Raw genomic sequence first — 22,673 nt, forward strand, 5'->3', positions numbered from 1 at the left:
ACGTTAAACCTCCAGGTATGGCTGCCTTGTTTGTTTTCGCTATCTCGGTTACCTGGGTGCAGCGTACTAAAAGCAGGCTTTTTGTTCGAAACAATCAGCCGCAGCCCTATACTCAAGACAAAGACGCTGGCCATTCACACTATCTTTCCACAAATTGGCCCTGGGCTAGTCAGAAAATTTAGAGCCATTAAATTCCACATGCCCTTACCCCATCAGGCTTTCCCTTAAACCCCCCTGAGTTTGGTTGTAGCAGTTTGACTCACATAGAATCTCTCCAAAACCACGAGAAGCGATCTCTGTTAGTTTTCTTGTCAAAATGTTATCACTCACACCAGTGACTGTGACTTCTCTGCTGCTGAATATTTCGCCACTACTTCGGTTCAAGGTAACACAAAGGTTATACTTGCCAAGAATGGGTATTCTCACTCTACCGCTTCATTCAGTATAATCAAAATATCGCAATAATTTAATCAGGGAAAACCTGTGTAATTCGATCTAGCCGCAGCCAGCAACTAGGACGAACATGATAGCAACAAGGGCTACTGTGCTGCTTCATTGCTTGCTTCTTGTATATTGCTGCTCAAGCTGGAGACAAGCAAGAAGTGGAATAGGCCCCTGTAAAACTGGAGGTCCGGTTGATGGGTAATCAGATTTACATCTAGCCACCACAAACACAGCCGAAAAAGGAGGAAGACATGACTCTAATTAGCTTGTCTTACTAATTCCCAAACTTCATTAAGCGCCACCATTTTGCACCCTTCTCCTATTTATATCCATTCTGATTCATACAAGTTCCTGCACATTTTAGTGTGCCTCCCTACAGAGCACCCCGCGAGCACACATGTGTTGTGGTTCACTCGGCTTCACGGTTGATAGGTTCTTTGCGCTGCCTTTTCGATATGCAGACTCTGGAAAGGAACGCAACCAAATAGGAAGCAAAGCTGCATTATTGTCTTTTTGGAAAAGGCTTCCCTGGTGCAAATGGTAAAGCTAGTAAGACACCAATCTGTCTGGCACTGAAGAGCCAAAAAGGTCCCAGAGCATGAATAAATTCCTTGTCAACTTTCTATCGTTATATGACAGACACAGGAGGCATTTCAGCCCTTAAGTTATAAGGAATCGTTCGCTATAGCGGCAGTCGTGATGAAACTCGAAAAGTCACCATGCAGCCTGCGCTCCAAGTAAATGGAACTCTGCATTATCAACACATATTGCTACTTGAACGTTGTTTTCTGGATGCTAGCGTTTATCTGCCATTAAGTTACAAGAGCTCACAATTGTGATCAAAGTGTCTACTATTGCTGCATGTCCATAACACAGCGGATACATTCCGTCCGTTTCAGCAGATCAAATGCCTCATTAATCTGGGAAAACTTCATGCGATGGGTACAATATTTTCCCAATCTGAAAAAACGCACTTCGCATTCAACAGCATATTGAATGACCTCTACAATAGCTAAATGCTCTAATTTATGAAAAAAGGTGCCCATTTAAACAAGAGAGAGGCAGCTTGAATTACGAAGATCAAATGATATGCCTGTTTTTGTGGGTGCTTACTTCAGTTCTCCGTTGATTACTTTCTCTGCAAGCTTGGGAACATCGTCACGAGACCTCCAGCCACCGAAAACAGATCCCTTGAGCTGCCTCCCAACAATGAAGTGATAAGGGCGGGTACTAATCTCTTTGCCTGCCTCACCGATGCTGTGAACGCACAGTCCAGTCTCCCACAAATAAACGCTCACGACCCGATTTTACCCCCAAAAGCAATAGGCATTGACGCGAACAAGGCATAAGCCTCCTTGCTAGCCTAGTATCTTCATTCATTGTCCGACACAGTTCAACCCGATTAAGATTAAAAGTAAACATGCCATTTTCCCTTCCCCTGTAAAGCGTGTGACATGCACTATGAACGCGTAGAAAGGGGCGAGCGAGTTTTGGGAGCAGACAAACCCCACGATGACGGCGAGGCCCCATCCCTTGCAAGTACTCTCAACGGCATTGCGCATGACAGTTGTGTTGCCGGTGCACTCGAAGGCAAAGTCCACGCCGCCTAGAGTCAGTCGTACATCCACCCACAAAGCCAAAATACAGACAGTCCTGCCCTTGACATACACGAGCATTACATGGCATGCTTCTAGTGTGTTTCAAAGCAACGTGTGCATGCTATTCAAGTGCGGAGTTTGTGAAGCTATGTCGTACGGAGCACACTCATGCGTATGTGAACCTCACCATTGGTCATTTCAATAATAACATCTTGAATTGGCTTTTCGTAATTCTTTGGATTTATGAATTTTGTCCCTCCAAAGTCCTTTGCCATGGCCAGTTTGATATCGTTTATGTCCACACAAATGATCTCCTTAGCGCCAGCCAGGTGGGCTCCTTCCACGCAGGCCAGTCCAACACAGCCGAGGCTGTACAACCGCACAATGCATACCCCAAACGATATATTCCTATGCCTAGATCAGAAGCAACTGTGATGTAATTCTCTTGCTTCTATTTTGAGTGAGCAGAGCGCTAAGGGGTAACATAAACGGAAGTCTATGCAGTATAGAGGCGCAGTAATGCAGCGAGTGTCCTATGGAAAATAAAGCAGCCTCCAGTGTTCTCTTAAGAATTAGACACAGGCTAAGAGCATAGTATAGAGGGCACCCCCAAGAATTACATGTAAAAATCACCCGTAGACAGCCACTGTGGAGCCTTTCTCGACCTTCGCTGTATTCATAGCTGCTCCCATGCCAGTCGGCACTCCGCACCCTAACACACACATCTGTTGAGAGAGGTAAACACCAAGACCAAATACATAAATAGAGCTAGGTGTGGGCACATAGTCTTTGCGGATATTTAGGCGGGAAGTACTGAGGGGCACTCGCCCTCGCTTTAATATGCATTTTTCGGTATGCGATAATTGGATACACCTAATCGCCCCTTTAACTGTGAATAGAAGATACGGCAGCAATAATACTTGCAGTACCAGCAAACAAAAAAGAGGATAGCGAGGGGATCATTAACTGACTTGGTCCATGGGGCTATCATCCGGGATAACGGCAACGCACTCCTGAGGCACCACGGTGTATTGTGAGAAGCTGCAGATAGCCAAGAAATCAGACCAAACAAGGACATGAAGCCGTCAGACCTAATCAAAACCGAATACCACGGCAACGGTAGGGAATAGTAATCGCACATGCTGACTGTCATCTAATTTGTCAAATTTTTGTAAGATCTTGCTGGGTAATGTCATATGAGCTCAAAGCCTGTCTTGTATTCGACAGTCTAACCTCTAATAATGAGTTTGAAACATGAAAGCTTCTATGAGGTTGTTTGAAAATGGGATAGATTAGTAAGCAAAGAGAAGTACCAGCATCTTTCACAATATTCTACAGAAGCCAACATGCTTCCAGCGTTACTGAATGTAGTCTGTACCTTGATGTGCCCATAAAGTGGTATATCGATTGTCCGTCTTTGGTGGTAAAACGTGAGGTGTTGTCCAGAGGCATAACACCCTTAACAAAAGCGTCGAGAAATTTGCCGCACATGTTAGTCTTTTTGCACTCATAACCCCGGCAAGTCCTGCACTTTCCCTCCTTTCGATCATCCGGGAAACACTGGGGCTGTGCACATACGCAAAATCTTATATACTGAGTAACAATGCACCAAGCACGATATACGCAATAGCAAATCCGTAGGTAGGTTGAGCTCAGCATCAAGCTTGAGACAAACCGTTTCACACGGACCTCCCAAAGAGGGATGACTTTTTGCCCTGGTTTGCAGGTCGTTACACCTTCGCCGATAGACTCAACCTGCCCGCATGACTCGTGACCCAAAATGCATGGATATACTGCGGTAGGATCGACGCCTCTTTGGGTAATCTGCAACAAGCAACGCAGGCTAAGCAAAAATGTCCAAAGTCCCCTAACCGAGAGTTGAAAGCTGGGGCGTCATCATTCAGTGTGGAGCACAAGGCTTGCTTGCATGGCTGTAGATCGCACAAAGAAGAGGAATACAGCTTACTTCGTCCGTGTGACACGGACAGGCGTAGAGTATCCTGATGCGAACCTCTCCCCTTTTCGGTGGAGCGACATTGACCTCCATAATCTACACTCAGAGCTCAATAGAACACACAGTCAAGTCATTGAAGAGCTAGCTGGACCGTGATAGGACGAAAAAGCAGGTAAACGCGATCAGAAAGCACTTTCTGCTGTTGACGGGTTTGTGTAGCGTTTGGCAGGGGTTGTTTAGGATTACAGATGGTTTGCTTGTCGTGGCGCATAAATGAGTAAAATAACCATAGAAGGAGTTATCTGGGGAAAAGAAGTAGATAAACACACCTCGAAAGGCTGACCCGCGGCCATGACGACTGCCGCTTTGCAGACGATTGTCCTAGGCTCCCCGCTCATTTTTAGTCTGTGTGTGCGTATGTGCTGCAAATGTGACACTACGAGAAATACTGAGGCAAACCGAGCCCTTAATATTCGCCGGAAGGATCAAAGTGAGGAACACGTTGGTGGGTTCAGCGGGGGGCGCGGTAGGACACCCTCGTAGTCATTGGCTCTACCCGGGCGAGCAGAGCACTAACACAGGCTACGACATTGAAATGGAAGAATATACTCGCTGCCTATTCATACTTTGCACTTTTTCAATCGCCTGATAACCCTCAGTTCGGTGTGTCACCATACTTCCGGGGTTCAGGATAATGTAGAGAATGACGCTCAACGCGGTCAGGATATGTGCAAACAGTCCAGGAGCTACTATGTTTTTTCTCATCCAGTATACCACAAGCCATTCATTCGAGTGAGCATCCACTTTGTAATCATTGTTGATAAAGTATTGTAATCCCGGCTTGGCAAATGGCAGAAGGCAATGATGGCATTCGGTTGAACATCTCGAGTCCAGGAGAAGATGCTGAAGCGCTAGGGTCCGAATCAGCCAAGCGTGCAAACTGCGCCAATGATACCAAAATATGAAAAGACTGAAGGAACTACCCATGTTAAGGGGGAATAAGTGGGCGGAACTCAGCATTTAGAAGATAGGCACTCGAAAAAATATCAAAATTGTGGAAGGTATGCACGAGCTTTAAGGGAACCCAACGCATAGGGAATTTGTCTATCCTTTCATAAGGTGAAGAACTCTACTATTGTAGAAAACTGCGGTACAGACCAGATGAAAGAAAATCTTTTTGCCCCAATTCGAGAGCCCTCAAGTTCACGTGAGACAAGATCCCATTAGCAGTGCATTATTGAAATACAATATATAGGATCATCAGTAGTAGTCAGTGCAAGTACATCTGTCAATTGTGCAAGGAAAGGCTTCTTAGATTTTTCCGAGTCCGTAGGATATCTGCAGCGGGATGAACTGCACGTTAGCCTATTCTACTACCCCGGTTACACCTAACTAAGAGTTAATAAATAATTGACTAGCTGGTTTTTCTCTTTGTTATCTCGTTCATAGCAGGTAGCGTTAGCTCTGTGCAACAAGATAAAGTGCTCTATGAGTGTGCTTTAGATGACACTTCCTTATAGTTGTAAAAGCTTGGAACGCTTACTGAGTGGAGCTACGCGTGCATTAACTTCCGCTCTTCCCTCATTTGGGAATCCCTGAGAGGTTCAAGAAGGTCAAGAAAGGAACTCTTTTGGATTGGAGAACACTCAATACCTTTTATCAACTGTGCATTGAATCTGTTTTTAGGCGACGCCCATTGGACCTCCGATGCAGTGCTACAGTCGGTGGCATTGCGTGGTTCCTGTAGCTCTTTCCGGCTCATCCACTAGCTGTAGACACACTAGAAATTCAGCTTCCCCAACGGACCTTGTCGGGGTATTAGCGCCATTTGGAATTTTACCAATCTGATTGTGTTGGCAACAAGTTCGGGGGAAATCATTTGGCGATGAAAGTAAATGAAGGCATAAATGCCTGCATGGTGTTCTAAACGCAGTAGCTCCACAGCTGGTAATAATGCATGATTAAATATGCTGATAAACAGAAGGTTGTACAAGCATTCGAAAAGTCATCACCCGAATGGAGATGTATTTCGCTTCCTCTTCTTGAGGGGAAGCCCCATGAGGGCTCGCTTCAGTATGACGAGTGGAGGCAGGAATACTTTAATAATGGCTCTATTCATGCGGAAAACAAACATTCGCCTATCGAAATAATGCAATGCAAGCCTACATACAAGCCCTAACATGTTTATGCAGATCTCTGTATAACAGCAAGCTCCGATAAAAATAAGGAAGCTGAAGCAAAGAAAACTATTAAGAAATCGAGTGAGATAATGAACAACTGGTCAGCGAAATCCACGACGTAGACGAACACCTGTTTCACCAACGGTTTTTTTAGGTATTGTCAAAGTCCCACGTCAGATGCTCGGAGGATGGGTACGCGGCTGAGGCATTGAACAACCGATGAATGGGCTTCTCACAAATGATGGACTCCTTAAGCTGAGCATCCAGGAGCACATGGGAGCGGCCTCTGCGTCTTTAGCGGAGGAGGAGGAGTCAACTCCAAAGTTAAAACCTGTGGGTGGCGGAGCGGCGTCGACGGCCTAGGCTGCACTCTAATTCGGAGCAGAGGCAAGCACGAAGGAACTCGCTTTCCTAAGCAGTCTCGGGCACCCCTCCAAAGAATACCTGCTTCTATTGTGAAATAATGGGTCGTATTACCCGGAGTTGTAAGCGCATGCAAACAGCCAAGGACCTCTAACAACGGGGCTGGGTCCAGCAGAAGCAGGAAGCTTGGTTAGCAAACAAGGCGCATCAGGGAAACGGCAAGTCCCCCACATGCCCTGCGCCGCATTGTAAGTAGCTACAGACGATACAACCACATATGGCATTGTTGCACACCCCACTGCGCTGCATGTAGTCCCTTTCCCATTGTTCGCTTTTGGTAAAGCGACCAGATTAGCAAGCAATAATTCAGTACTTCGAAAGCCTGTTGCCTGTTAGAAAACAAGAGAACTTCACCAGCGTCTATGTCATCGGCATTGGCGGCTCTAAATTAATAGGACTTCTAATCAGACAGCAGGAATACCGCAGGAGTTGTAGGCCACCCGAAAAGCGTCATTGGTGCGGCACCAGCCCCCGTTGTTCAGGTCGTAGCCTATGCTTTCCATGCCATATCAAGTAGAGGAACAGCGATCCGACCAAAGCCAGTAGTGAAATTTCCAAAAGATGCGAGCCCATAGAACAGTGCAACGCCCTTGATGGTGGGCAAAGATCAAGGCCACACCTTGATAACTCTAGTTTTTCGGAACGCGGATTCCCAGGAACACACTGGTTTCACGAAAATCAAGCACTTTCTTGCCTTCACAGTGCACTGCTTGATCCAGAACAGCTGAAGCGCACGTCGTAGGTACTGTTCGTGCTTTCGAACGATTGAAATCCAAGGCGTCGTCCATGCAGGCAGCTATAATCCCTCCCTCATACGCTTATTCCTTCCGATAAGCTTGAGGCGCGCTACATCTGGGGAAATCGCAAGCACAAACTTCATCGAGGTTTCCTACAGTTTTTGAGTACGACTGGGGAACGCCGTTTTGTGCCTGTCATCAGGCTGAGTGGGCATTTGTAGGAACGTAATCGTCAATTTTCAAGCGGACTGCTAATTCGTGCAATCTGCCTGGCACTTTATTGGTATAAGACGCATTCAAGTTCTGCTTTACGATGGTTTTGCTAGGAGCTTGAAGGAAGCGTACTTGCGCCACCTTTCGTGCTTCGTCGACACTAACACCGACTTTTGCTCGAAAGCACTTATCGATTCCTGCACTTCCTCTTTTTTGACGAACCATCCGGCTCCCGCTCAGTCTTCACGCCATGGGCGATCCCAGCACCGCGGAACACACCTCGGGGCTGACTTGGGAATAGCTGAATACGCCATGCTCGATGACCCCTAGGACAGCCTGCCGCAGCTCGTTACTATTTGGCACATTCGGGAGCAGCTATATTTGCCTATTCTCACTGTTAGTCGGCTAAAATTCCTGTTGAACTCCCTACCAAGAAACGATTTTATCACAAAAGCCGGGATTTGTCTAAAGGCGCCCGTCGGTCCCGGTGCTTTGCCTCCTTTGAACAAACATCTGGCACCCGCTCGGTCATTTACTCATGTAGGAGGGGCCTTCGATACTGCCAACGGTGCTGACCGGAGGATTGGCTTAACAGAGTGCTCTGGACGACCAGCAGATAGCCCGCTTGCTGGCATCTCGTCATTACTGAGCATATTCGCAAACTCCGGCTTGAAATCTGCCCATTTTCGCCGTTTAGAAGCTAAACCGCCTATTAATATCTTTGAAAAAGAAACAGTCGCACAGCCCCCAAGACAAAAATCAGGCGCAGTGGTCTCCTCTTAGTGCTCTGCTGAGCCTTCGCATGGGCTCTGTCTAACCTTGTTGTGCTGTCGACCACTATCCCGCTCTCCCCAGTTATAATAAGCGTTCTTGAGATGACTAAAAGTTGCCTTATTCCTACTGCTTCTCGGCGCGTGAACATTCTTCGCTGAAATCTGTAATTGCATGCGCGCCTTCAAAGGGGCCACCCATGGCATACCTTGCATTATGTCATGGTGAACGTGTCTAATATGGAAGTAATGGACCATGCAGCTACAAGAAACTTTTGAGTTGAAGTTAAGCTCAGCCGCCGTAGCCTTGCCCATCCTTTTCTCCCGCCACCCTTCAACAAGCTTGCTCTTTAGGGGTTCGCTGATGGGTGGAGCGGCAGATTGCACTTCTGCGCCGATTCCTCAGCTAACGCATTTATTTCGCATCCTTAATTGAGTAAAGCTAGCAGTTCTTGATAGTAAATATAGACGTGAATCAACTCAGCGCATTATAAGTCGATGGGGAATCATCTATTGCGGCTCTGTCCCCTGTAGTTGCCTGCAATGCGCCGCAGCCTGCGTGGAGGACTTGCCGTATCCCTAATGCGCCTCCTTTGCTCACCAATCTTCCTGCTTCTACTGGGCCTAGTCCCGTTATCAAGGCTCACTGCTTATTTTGCACGCTCTTGCGATTCCAAATCATAAAACCCAACAATGTACCGCAATATAAGCAAATGCATTCTGTGGAAGCTGTCTTTGGATGAGTAGGAGTGCGAGTGTCTTGTCGCGTCTTCTCCATGTTCATCTTAGGATCTAAGCTAAGGCAGCTGACAAGGCCTCGATATCCATAGACATGGAGTTCAAAGTGGGCTACTCCTTGTCACATAAAGACGTAGGGTTGTGCCCATGTGATCTTAAAACCTCAAGGACTCTATCACTTTTGAAAACCCCACTAATCGCTTGTGTTATCGCCGAGTCGCGTCCTCTGAGCACCTTACGTCGCACTTTAAGTAGACCTGAAAGAAACCACTGATGAAAAAGGATTTCGTCTACGTTGTAGATTTTGCGGGTCAAACCTTTATTTTCCTTGGTATACGGATCTATGAGTAGATTCTTATGCTTCAGCTGTCTCAATTCTCTCAAAGCTGGTTGTGGAACTCATCTCAGCATAAACAGATGGATCGTGGGTTAATGAAGAATTAAATTGTACTTTTTCTATGAAATCAACAGCTTCTTCTAAGTGGTTAAAGTCATCATTGAAGTTCTATAAAAATATGCGGTAACGGGCACTCGCCTTCGCTCATCGCTGGGGTACGAATGGCAAGAGTGGGTAAAAGAAGAAGTCCAGTCGAAGCCGACAGTGGCAGTGCTCTCGCTACAGGCTGCGATACCACGCTGATGAAACTTTAGAGTGCTTGCGCAACGTTAGACCGCCACACTTTCCTGGTCGGCATAACATTACTGGCATATCCATAAATGTTATATGCCATGGCAAAATCTGCTTTCGGCCTGTTGTGAAGTTCCTGCCTTCATTTCAGCATGCAGTTAGGCCTATGATGCCCTAACATGAGCTGCACTTGATCTACCTTCATTACCAGAGGGTTTCCCCCTTGCACTCATGCCAACAAAAATCGCATGGCTGAGTGATAACGTGAATCTGGCACAAGCCCGACAGTTTTTGTAGGGAAACCTTACTTCCCAGTGCATCGGTAGCGTGTGAACGGGGGACGGCTGCATTGAGCCATGCAGTGCTGCTGATTTCAGCTCTCTACTTGAGGTTGCAGTGGGGCACTCAACTTCAGACCTAATACAAACTTGATCGCAACTGATTAAAACTTTTCCGACAGAGCTCCCGCCTTCCCTTATAACACCTCTCATTGTCCTTGGCACGACGGGGTAGTGCTAAGAGGATGCACATAGCTGTACCCTCTTGGAATTCCGAGCATTCACGACTACATGCACGTAGCAATTCGCGTATACGCATATGACATTGCGCCTTACTGGGTTTTAAAGACACTATTCTGGAATAAGGAAAAAAGCAAACAGACAAATCAATCAGTCAATGCATTGCTAGTTCTTAAAAAATATGACGAGGGTGGGAAAAGATGTTCTAGAGGTTAGCCCATTACTTTGTTACTTCACTCGTACAGCAGTAACAGCTTTTTCGTGTGTCTAGCCGTCCATGCTCAACGGCACATAAAATAGTAGAACGGCCTAAGAGTGCTTTCAATTGATTTTCCATCCACAGGAAGCTTGTTTGCTGGTACGAAGGCAAGAGTATAAAGCTTGCTTTGCCGAATGCACTGTGCTGTTCATGCATGTCATCACCGAGCCAGCAGTGCAATTCACACTACTCAATCTCACATTACAGAATCGGCCTAAAAGGCTAGCTGTATCATCGATGGTCTACAAATAATTCTTCGAAGAGCCTTGAAAGTCGATCTAAGAAACAAGAAGCGCCCCCTTCCTCCTGCAACTTTGCGCAGCGTGCGTCACGGTCGCAAAGCGCTGCGCTGCATGCTGCTGCCTCTGCCGCTTGCCTGTCTTTCCGATAATTTAGGTTTACTAGTGCCGGATCTAGTGTAAAACTAAAAATAGCGATTAGCAGAGTGTCTACACGCGGCCTTCAAGCCTTCCTTTGACTCTCGAGAGATTTTTTTCGAGCTTTTTGCGCACTGCCTTGCCTGCCGCGGAATCTGATACCCCCTTTTCCGGAAATGTGGGGCTTAATATCGGCTTCAACGGCTACTGGAGCACCAGGTTATCGCTCCTTTTTCTTACGGGCCTCCGCAGTCCTCCCTAACTTCCAGACGTTTCGGCACAGTAGCTCCAGCAGCAATACACACAGCAGCAACAGTCGCAGCACTCTGACCTTCCGCATTCATCGCTACGATCCAGAGAAGGGCGGGAGGCCTCGCATGCAGGAATACACACTCGACACATCGACTTGTGGGCCCATGGTGCTGGATGCGCTTATTGCAATCAAGGCCGAACAAGTAATCAACTGTGCATTGCCAGTGTTTACTGCCTCGCAACTGGAGTCGTGCAACACTCGTATATGCTATGGGAGCCTCTCGCTATGCATGCATGAGGGGCATTCTTCTTGACGATGGCTCGGTTGCTGCACTGCAATTGAGGAGCACTGTTGCCTCTGCATCGTACTGTCGGCAGATTCAGATTGTGTGCCATGTTTCCCGCACCCCTTCAAGAGAAAGCCATTGATATATTATGCCCCTGTTTTTGGTGCTGCGACTGCGGCTACGACTGCATCCTTAGGACCCAACTTTGTCCTTTCGTCGGAGTTGCCGCGAGGGGATTTGCGGGTCTTGCGCGATGAACATTGACGGAATTAACTGCCTCGCCTGCCTCACGCCAATTCAAAAGACACACCGCACTACTCACAGAAAGCCGACTATAAGTAAGCATTGACAGCATGCATGTATGCGTACAATTCTGTCTCTTTGTATAGCAGGGAGATTTTCTGTTGCGTTGCTCCACACAACTGCGTATAGGAGAAGTGTGAGTTGCGCATGCGCATGCGCGTGTGCGCTCAAGTTTGCATGTGTGTGTTGCTTTTTCTGGGACGTAGACACAACAGCTCAACGCGTCTGTTGTCGTGAATCGATGCACATTGTCTGCCGTTTTTGGGCACGTGCTGTGTTGATGCTGTTTTTCGGGAGTACCTCTGCGTCTCGTACAGCCTGTTCACATCGCTGTGCCTTGCTCCACTTTCACCGGATTACTTTACTCGATGCGTCTGAGCACTTGAAATGGGCATAGATTTCCATTGCTTGCCTGAGATGTTGCTGTTGCTCGTATTTGTTTGCAGAGGGCGGCACCCTGGGTGCAGTAGTTGGTGCAGTAGAGAAGAGCTTGGAAGAGTACGACAAAATGCAGGGACCTAGCACAGAGGAACACGCAGATCACTTTGTCAACGATGACGATAGCGCCCCTGTGGATATTCTTCCGCTTCCATACGCGATGGTTTTAAGGGACCTGGTGCCGGATCTTACCAACTTTTATACTCAGTACAAGTCCGTGCAGCCTTGGCTGCAGAGGAAGACACAGCCCGTGAGGGAGCCGCAAATACCACTTTGGTAGCTAGTATGATAAGCTTGCAGGGTATTCAAGGCAAACCTGAGGAAAACAAAGAGCATTCATAGATGCGGTGCATCGTAGCTTGCAACGAACGGGACACGCTGTGGTTTGCAGGAGCTTCATTTAACCGTGAAAATGCTTTCTGCATTTCCGTGCTTGAGCTTCAGACAGAGGGCACGGAAATTCTGCAGTCGATAGAGGACCGCGAAAAGTTGGATGGCCTGTACGAGTGCATCTTGTGCGCCTGCTGTTCAACTTCCTGCCCTTCTTACTGGTGGAACCCTCAGGCCTATCTCGGGCCAGCAGTTCTCCTCCAGGCCTTCCGGTGAGATAGCAATCGTATAGTTAAGAGATTGTAAGGAGGTAAAAGGGGTGAAAAGCGACACAGATTGACTGGCAGAAGGCTGTGGGAGAAGCGCCACTGTTGCGTTTTTCAGCCTTGTGTGCTCGCCTCAGCGTCAATTGAGCACGCCCTAGTGCTTGTAATCTCATGCTGGTCCTTGATGGGGTCGGTAATAGTGATATACTGTTATGTCTTTTCGTGCATGTTTGCTTGGTCAGCTGGATCAGCGACAGCCGCGACGAGTTCACTCGCGAGCGCCTCGCCCAAATAAATGACACCATGAAGCTTTACAGGTTCGTGTGCTCTCTCTAGTCTTATTTGCAAACGTTTTGCTTTGTGTTTTTATTTTGCTGGGTCAATAATCCCTACGTGTCTCTGTCTCTGGGCCGTTTGCTAGCCGGCCTATTCACATGCCTCTTTGTGTTCCAAATCCTATTAGCATATATTGTTTAACTGCTCAATTCTCTGCGATGGTGCTGTTCTTGCGTAGTTGGTAAAGTTTACACACAATGTTTAGCCGCCTGAATGCGTGGAGATTTGTGGAAGTGTTTGTCGGAGCCAGTGGTTTTCTGGTTGCATTACTTTTACATAGTGGGAGAAATCCAGTAAGGAATGGGCACATGATGTACTGCTGTCGATGGCGCACCGCGCCACCTTTAGAGTGTGCATGCACTGTGGTAGATTGTAACCTTTGTTTTTGCCCCTGGGCGTGGTACGCCTCCGCACGGGCCTTCTCACTTTCGCCGAGGCGCTTCTTGTAAAGCAGGCACTTTAAACGCACAAAGTGTGCAGTAGTGGCAGTCAAGACACCGGCAAAAGTAGAACAAGCGCTCACATACAGGGCGATACTGACCCTAATGTGGAAAGCTATTACAGCAAATCTCTTGTCTTTGTTAGAGCCAGTCTAGCCTTGTATGGGCACCTGTTCGCACTTAGATATTTTGAAACATGTTTTCTTCGCCTTTTCACTCGTCTTATTCTCAGGTGCCATGGGATCATGAATTGCTCGATTGCCTGTCCAAAAGGGCTCGACCCTGCAGGTACGTTTGCTCAATTAATCAACCTTTTTTTTGGTACACGCCTCCTTTGTGTGTACGCACGCAGTAGCGTGTCCTCTTGTTTATTCCTATGCTGCTGCGTTTTCTGCTTGTAGTTCTTCGCACCTTTGTGTCTCCTATCATGTCCGTGCACTTGTCTGAATTGTAATGTCTTCTTTGTCAATCATATCTATTCTTAGGGGCTATAAGGAAGATGAAGAAGCAGATACAAGAGGAATTTGGCACGGATTTTGTGCAGCTTGCTGCCCAGGCAGCCCGCGCCCGTTCTGCGGAGCTGGCGAAAGAGCTAAAAGCGGAGTCTTGATCAAGAAAATGGAATGGGCTGTTCCACATTTTTCAGCTGTTTGTAGCTGTGTGTAGCGATTTATAACGATTTGAACGTGCAGCCTCGGTAGGCGGTGGCGATAAGAGGACGCGGGGAGGGGGGAGACACAAGAGGACGCGCTTGAAGAAGTAGCTTCCAGCACTCTGCGTAGTTCAGGGACGAGAATCCTTACGCAAAGGAAAATGAAAGCGCCCTCTGAGCGCTGAAGCACTGCCGAAGTGTAAATGTATTTGACCCTCGCTCCCCTTTATTTCTTCCTCCCTATTATCAAAGTTTTGTTTCAGTAGACGTTCTGGGGGCTACCAAATGCATCTGCCCACCACCCTGACCATTCCTGTATGCACATGGCTGTCTCTTCAAAAGCTTCTTGTGTATTGCTGTACCGCACTTCCTGCTGTCCCCCATTCTTACTCACCAGTCTTATCAAGCGGCTTAGGGTCGCTTGCGCCAGTGGATGATGGAAGGGAAAGGGGGGTGAGACACGCATCGGGATCGCTGCAGTCGACATCCTGCACATTTCCGCCCCATCCTTTGTAGAACTTCTTCCATCAAAGTCTGATTTGAACCTCCCACGCTGAATGGGACATATCTGCATACCTTTAAGAATAGTATCCGCCTATGTGACCCTATGCAACTTGGACCTACCCCCTTCCCAACAATAATGGAGTCTACGGCGTGGAACAACTGTACCGAGGCGTAGTCGAACTGCCCCCCTTTCTTCTGCACAGCTAATGTCGCGAAGTGTACTGAACTAAGCCCACTACTTTGGCCAGTCTGTCCTATTTCTGGAAGCCTGGTTCCCCGGAGAACAAGCGAAGTTGCGTCGACTCTCAGCACAAGAGGTGCATATGAATAGTAGCACCCCCTTGCCGTTTATTGGCTTAGGGCAGAATTACTATTCGCTACGAGGCTCCAGTTTGCAGCTATTTGACTAAGGAGTACTCAAGCAGAGCAAATGGTGAAGCGAGTCCTTGGCAGCTCGTTACGGAGTAAACCCTCGCCCTTCTGGCATTAACTCCAACCCTTGCTCCCAAATCAAAACCTAGGCTTGGTACACCCCAAAACTCCCAACAGCAAGGAAGACACGGCGAAGCAGTTCACGAAATATCTTGTCCGTTCGGCCCTCGGGTGGGCAGGTAGCTGGTGGACTAAGGACGCTCGCTCTGGCATCACCGTGCTTCTTCTAGCCGGGCAGCGTGCGGTGGCTGTCGGCCAACTACACCAACTAGCTAGCCGGCTAGCTAGGCAGGCAGGCGGCAAAGTTGTTTGAGCACTTAGCGGTTGAGGACAATGCCATCGTATTTCTGCCGGAACCACCTCATGCTGTCCTCCTTAGTCACTTTATGAGAGTGGCCAATCCGTCCCCGGGCCCACTTCCGCTTCGACACGCGCAGCCCCGGGCGGCAGAGGTGCACGTAGAAATCCAATCCGTAAATCCCTGATGAGAAAAAAGCACAATACAACAGGTAGGCTGACGAAATGAAACTGACAAGGCAGACTCGGTAGGGATAAAACCAGAGTGTGCTTAATCTCCTATATGCACCCATCATCCACGTGTGGACAAGCTTGCACACGTGCACCCCCGTCCACTCTGGCAAGTTTGCACTTCCGGGGGCCTGAAGCGCGTGAACAATAAAAATTACGGTGACCCCCCTTGGAGTCTTTAAAAGGGACTACAGAGAGCCCTGGTAAAGGTCACCACCGCAAAACACTCATGGCTAACGCGAAGCATATAGGTCCCTCTTGTGAGAATACAACGTGATGGTGGATATTCTTTCTGCTCCTCTTACCGGTGGACGGATCGTACTTGATTCCAAGGTCAATGTGCTCCTGAATACCGAATCCAAAATTGCCCGTATCAGAAAAGTTTTTTTTCGTCAGCTCATACTCCTTAACCTTCAGACCCTTCTCCAATATCTCCTCCGCCTTCTTGCCACGCACCGTGACATAGCAGGCGATTTTTTCGTTCCTGCGGATGCTGAATGATCGGATGGTAAGGCGCGCGCGAGATAGCACCGGGCGCTGGCCTGTCAACTGCTCCAACACACGAGCGGCGCGCGTCAGTCTGTCACCGGACTGAGCACAGAAGCTCACAGCCAGAAGAATACAGCACAGAGATCCGTGGATCGAGTTCAGTGTGTGAAAACCGTAGATACCCAGAGGAAGCTTCCGAAACAGGAATAGAACACTAAGCCCATGGATAAGGACGGTACGCGCATCAATGTGCATAGTTTCAAAAGATAAAATTCCAACCAACCACAAGCTAATCTCTGAAAAATGGGCCCAATCACACATAATACGGCGTCGCCAACGAGCTAATCCTCGGTGCCCTGCCATATACAGTTTCATTAGAAGAATTGCCTCTCAAATAATTTAAGTAAAGCGAATGAAGCATCAGAGCAACACGAACTGAAGTCAGATAAACGGAGGGGTAGCCAAAAAGATATGACGGGCCGCAGCAGCCCAACGATGCAGAACAGCATCCAACTCAGCTTCTACAATCATGACAGAATATCAAGAGATATATATTCCAGCCCTCAAAGATTCTAATCTGAGTGATATGCGCGAAGAGGAGGTACATACACCCGAGTGCACCCGCCACCCCACAGATTTCTACCCTTGGTCTTTTCCCCTAATTCTGAACCCTTATTGAAGTATAAAACGCTGAAATTACTCTTAAATGACAAACCTCTCCAACGCAAATGTTAAGCGTGAGCTTCTCGATGCGGATTTCCCGCATCGGATTCTCCTCCAAGCACTTCACCATTGTGCCCAGGATAAACAGAAAGGGACTGCGCTCCCCACCGGTATTCTTCTCCTCTCGCCGCTTCTATACCTCCGCCGGAGAAAAATAATCAGAGAAACAACCCTATTAATCCTTGCAAACAAACGAACACGAGCAGCACCGGCACCATCGTTTTAGTAGCCAAGGGAGTTGGTACGCAGCACCCCGCCTGCATGCAGCCCACTGCATGCGATACCGTTTTGGGGCCTTGTGGGTGATTTTATACGTACCCATGTTTTCTCAAGTCAGCTCTATGGACAGTGGATCTAGTTTCTTCATTATTTGTGCTCTTATAGGTAGCTGTATATGCTGTCAGGAGAAGGCAGCTGATCTGATCAGAGTCACTCCATGCAGAGGACCCTCCATCGAAATTCACTGTGTTGGAGGCATGTAACTCCACATGTAAAACAAACGTGGTAGAAATTCAGCAAGCTGGTTCCCAGTGAGATTATTCTTTCCCTGCAGGCGATCCTCAGAGTTCCTGACTCGAGGGAAGAGGGACAGTTGGGCGCCGTACCTGCACCGTCGAAGCGCTATGAGCAGTTCCAAAGAGCTGCAAATAGCTTTAGGTACAAACGCACACAGCATTGCGTCTTCTCGTATAGAACAAGAAGGACTGTGCAATAAACAAGAGATACGAACCAGCAAACAATATAAACGAGCAGGAAGCTCCACTAATCAAATCACTACTATTCCTCATGCAAATATGACTACTGAAGCAAAAAGTGTTTCATTTTAGCTTAGACCGCCGCATCTCCCTCCAAATTCAGGTACACCATCGTTCTCCTTACCGGCACTTCGAGAACTACTGTATGCAGGACACCGGAAGATAGCCCGCCCCATCGCCACTTCCCAAGCAGGCAGCAACCAGAAAACAATGCAAATCGGTAGAGATAAAGAGAAGTGAAGAAAGACGCCCTCACTAGCGAACAATGAACGAGGGACCCACCAACACGACTGCTGCGGCGCGATGACTTGCTGTCGTCGGCGTGCTGAAATGTATGAGATTCCTGCTCCGCGAAGACAGAATCCAAGTAATGTATTGAGATGAAATCAGAGCGTGTATCAGTTCAGCAATATCCAGGCACCTCATAGAGCTAAATCTGATGCCACCATAACGAGCGCATGCAGCATACTCGATTACGAGGCCTTAAAGTGGCGAAAGGAAGAATGTTGGGACAATCCTGAGAGTGCCTCCACATATATTTGCGTGTGGGCGACACCCTAGCAATACTAAACTGCACTTTTTCAAGCTATGCAGGAATTCGAAGGTAGCTATTCGCGCAGGGCAAAGTCTTAAGAAGGACTGCTTTATTAAGGGGCGCAGGAAATACCGTCCTGGGCGACTAGATGCTACTTACCCGAGCCGCCTAGTCCCCCACAGCGCAATCAATCCTCCGTCAAATACTAAGGCAAGTATTTTCTGCCCACTTTATCAAGTGCCCGCATTTTGTCTCTCCTTGGAGCTCAACTGTCTCAGAATCCAGCACTTCTATCAGTCCCTGCGGACGTTCCGTCTCCCCATTGGTTTCCGGTCTGCGCAGCGAAGTCCTCGAATAATTCTGCAAGTCTTGAGGTTCTTCTAGAATTTCCGGATTTAGCTTTCTGTAATAGCTTTCCGTTCTAGGGGCATTCAACAGAGTCCGAAATTGCAATGCTTCATGACAGAATGACACATGGTCCTAGCCATCTGGCTGCACACTTCTTCATCTGGTTGCCTTTCGGTGCACCTCGTTGAGTCTGCCAATCCACCACGACTAAAGCTCCTTGCTAAAACCACAAAGTCGACTGCCGCTTATTATAATAGTGTGATCGTCTCATTTGGACTTTGCCCACAAAATCGCGTGCACTAATTAGCTGTATTTTAGATCCCTCCGGTGTCAAGGGTGGCAGCTGACAGCGGACCAGCAGGTTCGGGCCTGAATCGTAGAGATGCTCCTAAGTCTAGCCCAGATGTGTGGGAATTATATGGGTAGACGAGTGTATGGGTCATTACAAACCCAGAAGCACCAGGAAGCAGTGCAAGCGAAGCAAATGGACTTCTGTGAGCAGGGTCACAAATACTGCAAAGGGGTGCTTTTGTTGCGCTCTGTCTGCCCACCTGCCTCGGCATGGCTTGCGGTGGCCATATCATGGTCAATGTGTAGGCTGGTCAGAAAAGCGTGTCAGAGCGTACCACCAAGCAGTGACTGCCTATCTGTAATGATACCCTTGGGGTATCCTTGAAGCGTCCACACATGAATTAATAAGTTAGCGAGTTTCTGCTCCATGACTGAGCAAAAGCAAAGGATGGAATGAATGATTTGTTCAGATTATCAGGCACGACGTAAATGCTATCTTGACGCTTGATATTTAGCAGTCCAGATAGGTCCACAGTGAGATTGGTCTAAACCCTTGCAGGAACTGGGAGGCTGTGCAATAGGCTGTACTTAGGAAAGCTGCGCGATTCCAGCTGCTGACAATGCAGGCATTACACTGTGTACTGCTATGCCGCAGGACTCATTTCGGAGCACCACAAGGATCGTTGAGATCTTTGCCACTATAGTGAATTCACTATGGACAGAGAGTACACGGTCATGTGCTTTGCGCAAGGCGACGCTGCGAAGAGAGGACGAGACGTACAAGCAACGGATTCGTTGCTGTGTTTCAAACTCCAGCAGGCCATCCTCAACGTGATAGTGCCTCAGCATTTCACCATTCTGGACCATGGCAATAGTAGTGGACGCATGGATGTGAAAGGCCTAACACCCACACGCGCTTTATAGTAACCGTAAAACGTCTGAGACAAGAGCAGTTGCTCTGCACAATGGTGAATAGCTGAGGCATCACGACATCATGGACGACTACGATGGGCATGCTCTCCACATACCTCATGTTACAGTCGTACTGTAGGAGGCGACCAAGGCAGCGAACAACTTTAGGATTATCGAAACGTGATAACTTTTCGTCTAGTGCAGTTACAACTGGTAATTTATCTAGACAGTTAAACGATACGCATATAGTGAGTGCTGGCATTTGGCACGCCCAACCACGTTGCATAGAGCCCCTTCCGCTTTAGATACCGGTGTTCGGCTTCAGTCTGGCAATTAAAATAACAAGCTGTGATTTAGTATTTCGAAAACTCGTTGCCTGTTGAAAGGAAACTGCATCAATGGCTATGTTACCGGCATTGGTGGCTCTGAACAAATGGCGGTTTCAATCACGCAGCAGGAGTACCGAATGAGTTTTAGGGTGGCCGAAATACGTCGTTGGCGCGGCATCAGCCTTTGCAGTTCGGGTCGCAGCCTCTGGCTTCTCTAATATATCAGTCAAAGCTTCGAGCAAAGCCAGGAATAAACTACCGCAGCCGAAACTCAGTCCCATACCCACTTTTGTTTCCATGAAAATCAAACATTTTTTATGCCTTCCTATTGCATTGCTTGGCCTGGAACAGCTAAAGCGCACGCCGTAGGTGCTGTTCGTGCTCTCGAATGCTTCGGTTGAGTACCAAGGCGTCGTCCATGCAGACAATCATCCACAGTGCCCTCATACGCTAATTAAAATTCCGATTCACTTGAGGGACATTTTAGCTGGAGAAGTAACAAGCACAAACTGCATCCAGGTTTACTGGAGCATGTGAGTACGACTAAGGAATACCGTTTCGAGCCTCTCATCAAGGTGAGTGGGGATTCGTAAAAAATGCGTTTGTAAAGTCGAAATTCGCGCGGAGTGCTGATTCGTGCAGCTTCTCTGGCATCTGGCTTATTTGAGACACGTGCAGCTTCTGCTTTACGGTAGTCTGTAGCTGCCTGCAATGCTCCGTAGCATGTGAGGAGGACATGCCTTTCCCTGTCGTGCCTTCGTTTGCTCGCCAACCAGCTGTCGTAACACTTCAGTTGACTTAATGTAAGCCTTTTAGAGATGTGCCTTTTCGTCTACGCTGTAAATTACGTCGACTAAAGCTTCACATTTCTGAGTGCGCCGATCGATTGATGAGTTTTTCTGCCTTGACCTTTTCAGGTTATTGAAGGCTTTCTGTTGTGCTCGTTGGCATAACCAGATGAGCCAGAGCTCAGTAAAACCGTGCACTGGATTTACCCCTGCAGACAAACGGCTTCCTCTGCCTTCAGTCCCGCAGTCGAAGTATTCCTCCTTCGGGCTCTCATGGACCAACAAGCACTCATTGCGCTTTGCCTCACGAAACACAAAGGCAGGCTTCTTCGACGGGCTGATGCAACCTTCGAGAACTTCTGGCATTGTTAGGACCGTCATACTTTTCTGATCGACAAAACCTCATCGACTCATCTACAAACACTCTATCGAGTGATGAAACATGCCTTCCTGCCAGTTGCAAAGCTAGTGCGTTTAATTCAGCTTGCCGGCAGGCTTCTGCTGCCCCATCAGGGCTGCCATTTCGTGTACCTCCCATCGCTACAGGGGATTTCCCCTGAATGCTGCTAAAGAAAATCACGTTATTAAGATAATAAACCATTTAATCGAAGCCCGACAAATTTCGGCGAGAAATCCAGACTCCCCAATGCATCCACAGCCAGTGGATAAAAGGAGAACAGCTGCACTACCATCTATAGCAGTCCATTGAAAGCCTTCGCAGGGAAACACTACGCTTCAGGCGCAATCCAACCCTCATAGAAGCTTATTGGGTGTTTTTTACCAGAGCTCTCACCTTCCCCGGCACACGCCTCTAATAGGTTTCGGTGTAACCCAAGGGTCCTTAGAGACTGCGCGCAGCTGCACACTCTAAGCATTCCTAGTATTCACAACTCCATGCACAAGCTTTTAGCATCCACGCAAAGACCTGATAGTGCGTCTTTTTGAAACCACCAAACAGGACTCGAAATGAACAATATAGACTGGTGGAAGACCAACCAAATGATCAGCTTTTTACTAATCCTTATGACTAGTACAGTAAATCATGATCGAGCATAGCGTGGCCCTGTCCATCCTTTCCTGTCTGCCCATATCACATGCACGTCTCCACCTGCTACATTGTCTGTGTTGTGGCGATAACAAGTGAACTCTTCTACTATTTTGCATACAGCTGGTCTAGCGGTTTACGCACTGAGCACGAAGCCTTCTGTTTTGAAAAGGGCAGGAGGCTGAAGATGCAGTGGGCTAAGCTGAACGTTAACACTTTTGACTACACGCGTTATAGCATACTAAGAATTGTGGGGAATCGACGTATGGATTTGTCTATTCATATCTATTGCTTAGTGTAGATTACTGTTTGCTTGATACGAGAAGAGGCGGTGTTGTATGCATGTGCACTTGATGCTGCATGGAACATCGTACATGTAGGAAGAAACTACTCGCCCTTTCTTCGTTACTCTCCGGGCAGTTTGGACCCCTAAGAGCCGCATGCAGGGTTTTTTTTCTAGAGCCCTTTTAGAAAAAATACTTGATAATTTCCAATCGTCGTTGATAAAATTTTGTTCGCTGTTGCGTCTCTTCGTGGAGACCCTGGATGGGGCGTTGGAACAATTGTGTCAAAAGACTGTGGCTTCAGAGGTGTTTAAAGTATGAATGTTTATCGGCATTCAGGCCTTTTATTTTATTAAGCTCTGTTTGAAGCTCCGAATAAGAACAACACCCACTCGTTCATTCGAAAGTGTGCATTCGCTACTGTCCCTCTGGGCCTTTTTTGCGTAAATAAAAGGAATAAAGCACAGAACCAAGGCCTCTATTGCCTACCAGCAACATACAAGTGAATACACTTCAAGCAATTTGTAGGATTGAAAGTTGTGGCCTTCGCTCTTGTGCCTCGGCACC

At 47.7% G+C, this 22,673-nt stretch overlaps 3 protein-coding genes across 3 annotated transcripts; 1 reads left to right on the forward strand and 2 right to left on the reverse strand.

Annotated features, from left to right (window-relative positions):
- Positions 1-1,295: 1,295 nt before the first annotated feature.
- LOC34618664 (alcohol dehydrogenase class-3) lies at positions 1,296-4,394 on the reverse strand. The gene is made up of 10 exons (XM_026333924.1): positions 4,326-4,394; positions 4,009-4,092; positions 3,732-3,866; positions 3,421-3,500; positions 3,014-3,083; positions 2,676-2,767; positions 2,230-2,411; positions 1,951-2,050; positions 1,558-1,701; positions 1,296-1,404 (listed from the first exon to the last, which is right to left on the reverse strand). Exons 1-10 carry the CDS (start codon positions 4,392-4,394, stop codon positions 1,296-1,298), a joined length of 1,065 nt encoding a protein of 354 aa, XP_026189709.1.
- A 6,621-nt stretch (positions 4,395-11,015) lies between these two features.
- Positions 11,016-14,101, forward strand: LOC34618662 (succinate dehydrogenase [ubiquinone] iron-sulfur subunit). Its single transcript, XM_026333893.1, has 7 exons — positions 11,016-11,294; positions 11,575-11,716; positions 12,128-12,369; positions 12,564-12,721; positions 12,958-13,032; positions 13,724-13,779; positions 13,977-14,101. Exons 1-7 carry the CDS (start codon positions 11,016-11,018, stop codon positions 14,099-14,101), a joined length of 1,077 nt encoding a protein of 358 aa, XP_026189678.1.
- Positions 14,102-15,396: 1,295 nt separating this feature from the next.
- Positions 15,397-16,889, reverse strand: LOC34618661 (60S ribosomal protein L11-A). The gene is made up of 3 exons (XM_022731979.1): positions 16,812-16,889; positions 15,913-16,198; positions 15,397-15,560 (listed from the first exon to the last, which is right to left on the reverse strand). The coding sequence occupies exons 1-3, from the start codon at positions 16,887-16,889 to the stop codon at positions 15,397-15,399; spliced, it is 528 nt and encodes a 175-aa protein (XP_022586771.1).
- Between the last annotated feature and the right edge of the window lie 5,784 nt (positions 16,890-22,673).

Source organism: Cyclospora cayetanensis, unplaced genomic scaffold, assembly GCF_002999335.1.
Source record: "Cyclospora cayetanensis isolate NF1_C8 unplaced genomic scaffold, CcayRef3 CcayRef3_contig_32, whole genome shotgun sequence".
Taxonomy (NCBI): Eukaryota; Apicomplexa; class Conoidasida; order Eucoccidiorida; family Eimeriidae; genus Cyclospora; species Cyclospora cayetanensis.

What these genes read in the sequence shown, in the direction of transcription:
- LOC34618661 (XM_022731979.1), bottom strand. Translation starts at nt 16,889, where the DNA reads ATGGTGAAGTGCTTGGAGGAGAATCCGATGCGGGAAATCCGCATCGAG. An exon ending in TTAACATTTGCGTTGGAGAG is followed by an intron (nt 16,199 to 16,811) that starts GTTTGTCATTTA and finishes TTCTGTGCTCAG; the next exon opens with TCCGGTGACAGACTGACGCG. An exon ending in CAAGTACGATCCGTCCACCG is followed by an intron (nt 15,561 to 15,912) that starts GTAAGAGGAGCA and finishes TTTTCTCATCAG; the next exon opens with GGATTTACGGATTGGATTTC.
- LOC34618662 (XM_026333893.1), top strand. Translation starts at nt 11,016, where the DNA reads ATGTGGGGCTTAATATCGGCTTCAACGGCTACTGGAGCACCAGGTTAT. An exon ending in TTGCAATCAAGGCCGAACAA is followed by an intron (nt 11,295 to 11,574) that starts GTAATCAACTGT and finishes CTGCATCCTTAG; the next exon opens with GACCCAACTTTGTCCTTTCG. An exon ending in GTTCTCCTCCAGGCCTTCCG is followed by an intron (nt 12,722 to 12,957) that starts GTGAGATAGCAA and finishes TTGCTTGGTCAG; the next exon opens with CTGGATCAGCGACAGCCGCG.
- LOC34618664 (XM_026333924.1), bottom strand. Translation starts at nt 4,394, where the DNA reads ATGAGCGGGGAGCCTAGGACAATCGTCTGCAAAGCGGCAGTCGTCATG. An exon ending in GTCCGTGTCACACGGACGAA is followed by an intron (nt 3,867 to 4,008) that starts GTAAGCTGTATT and finishes TGCTTGTTGCAG; the next exon opens with ATTACCCAAAGAGGCGTCGA. An exon ending in GTAATCAACGGAGAACTGAA is followed by an intron (nt 1,405 to 1,557) that starts GTAAGCACCCAC and finishes GCGTTTTTTCAG; the next exon opens with ATTGGGAAAATATTGTACCC.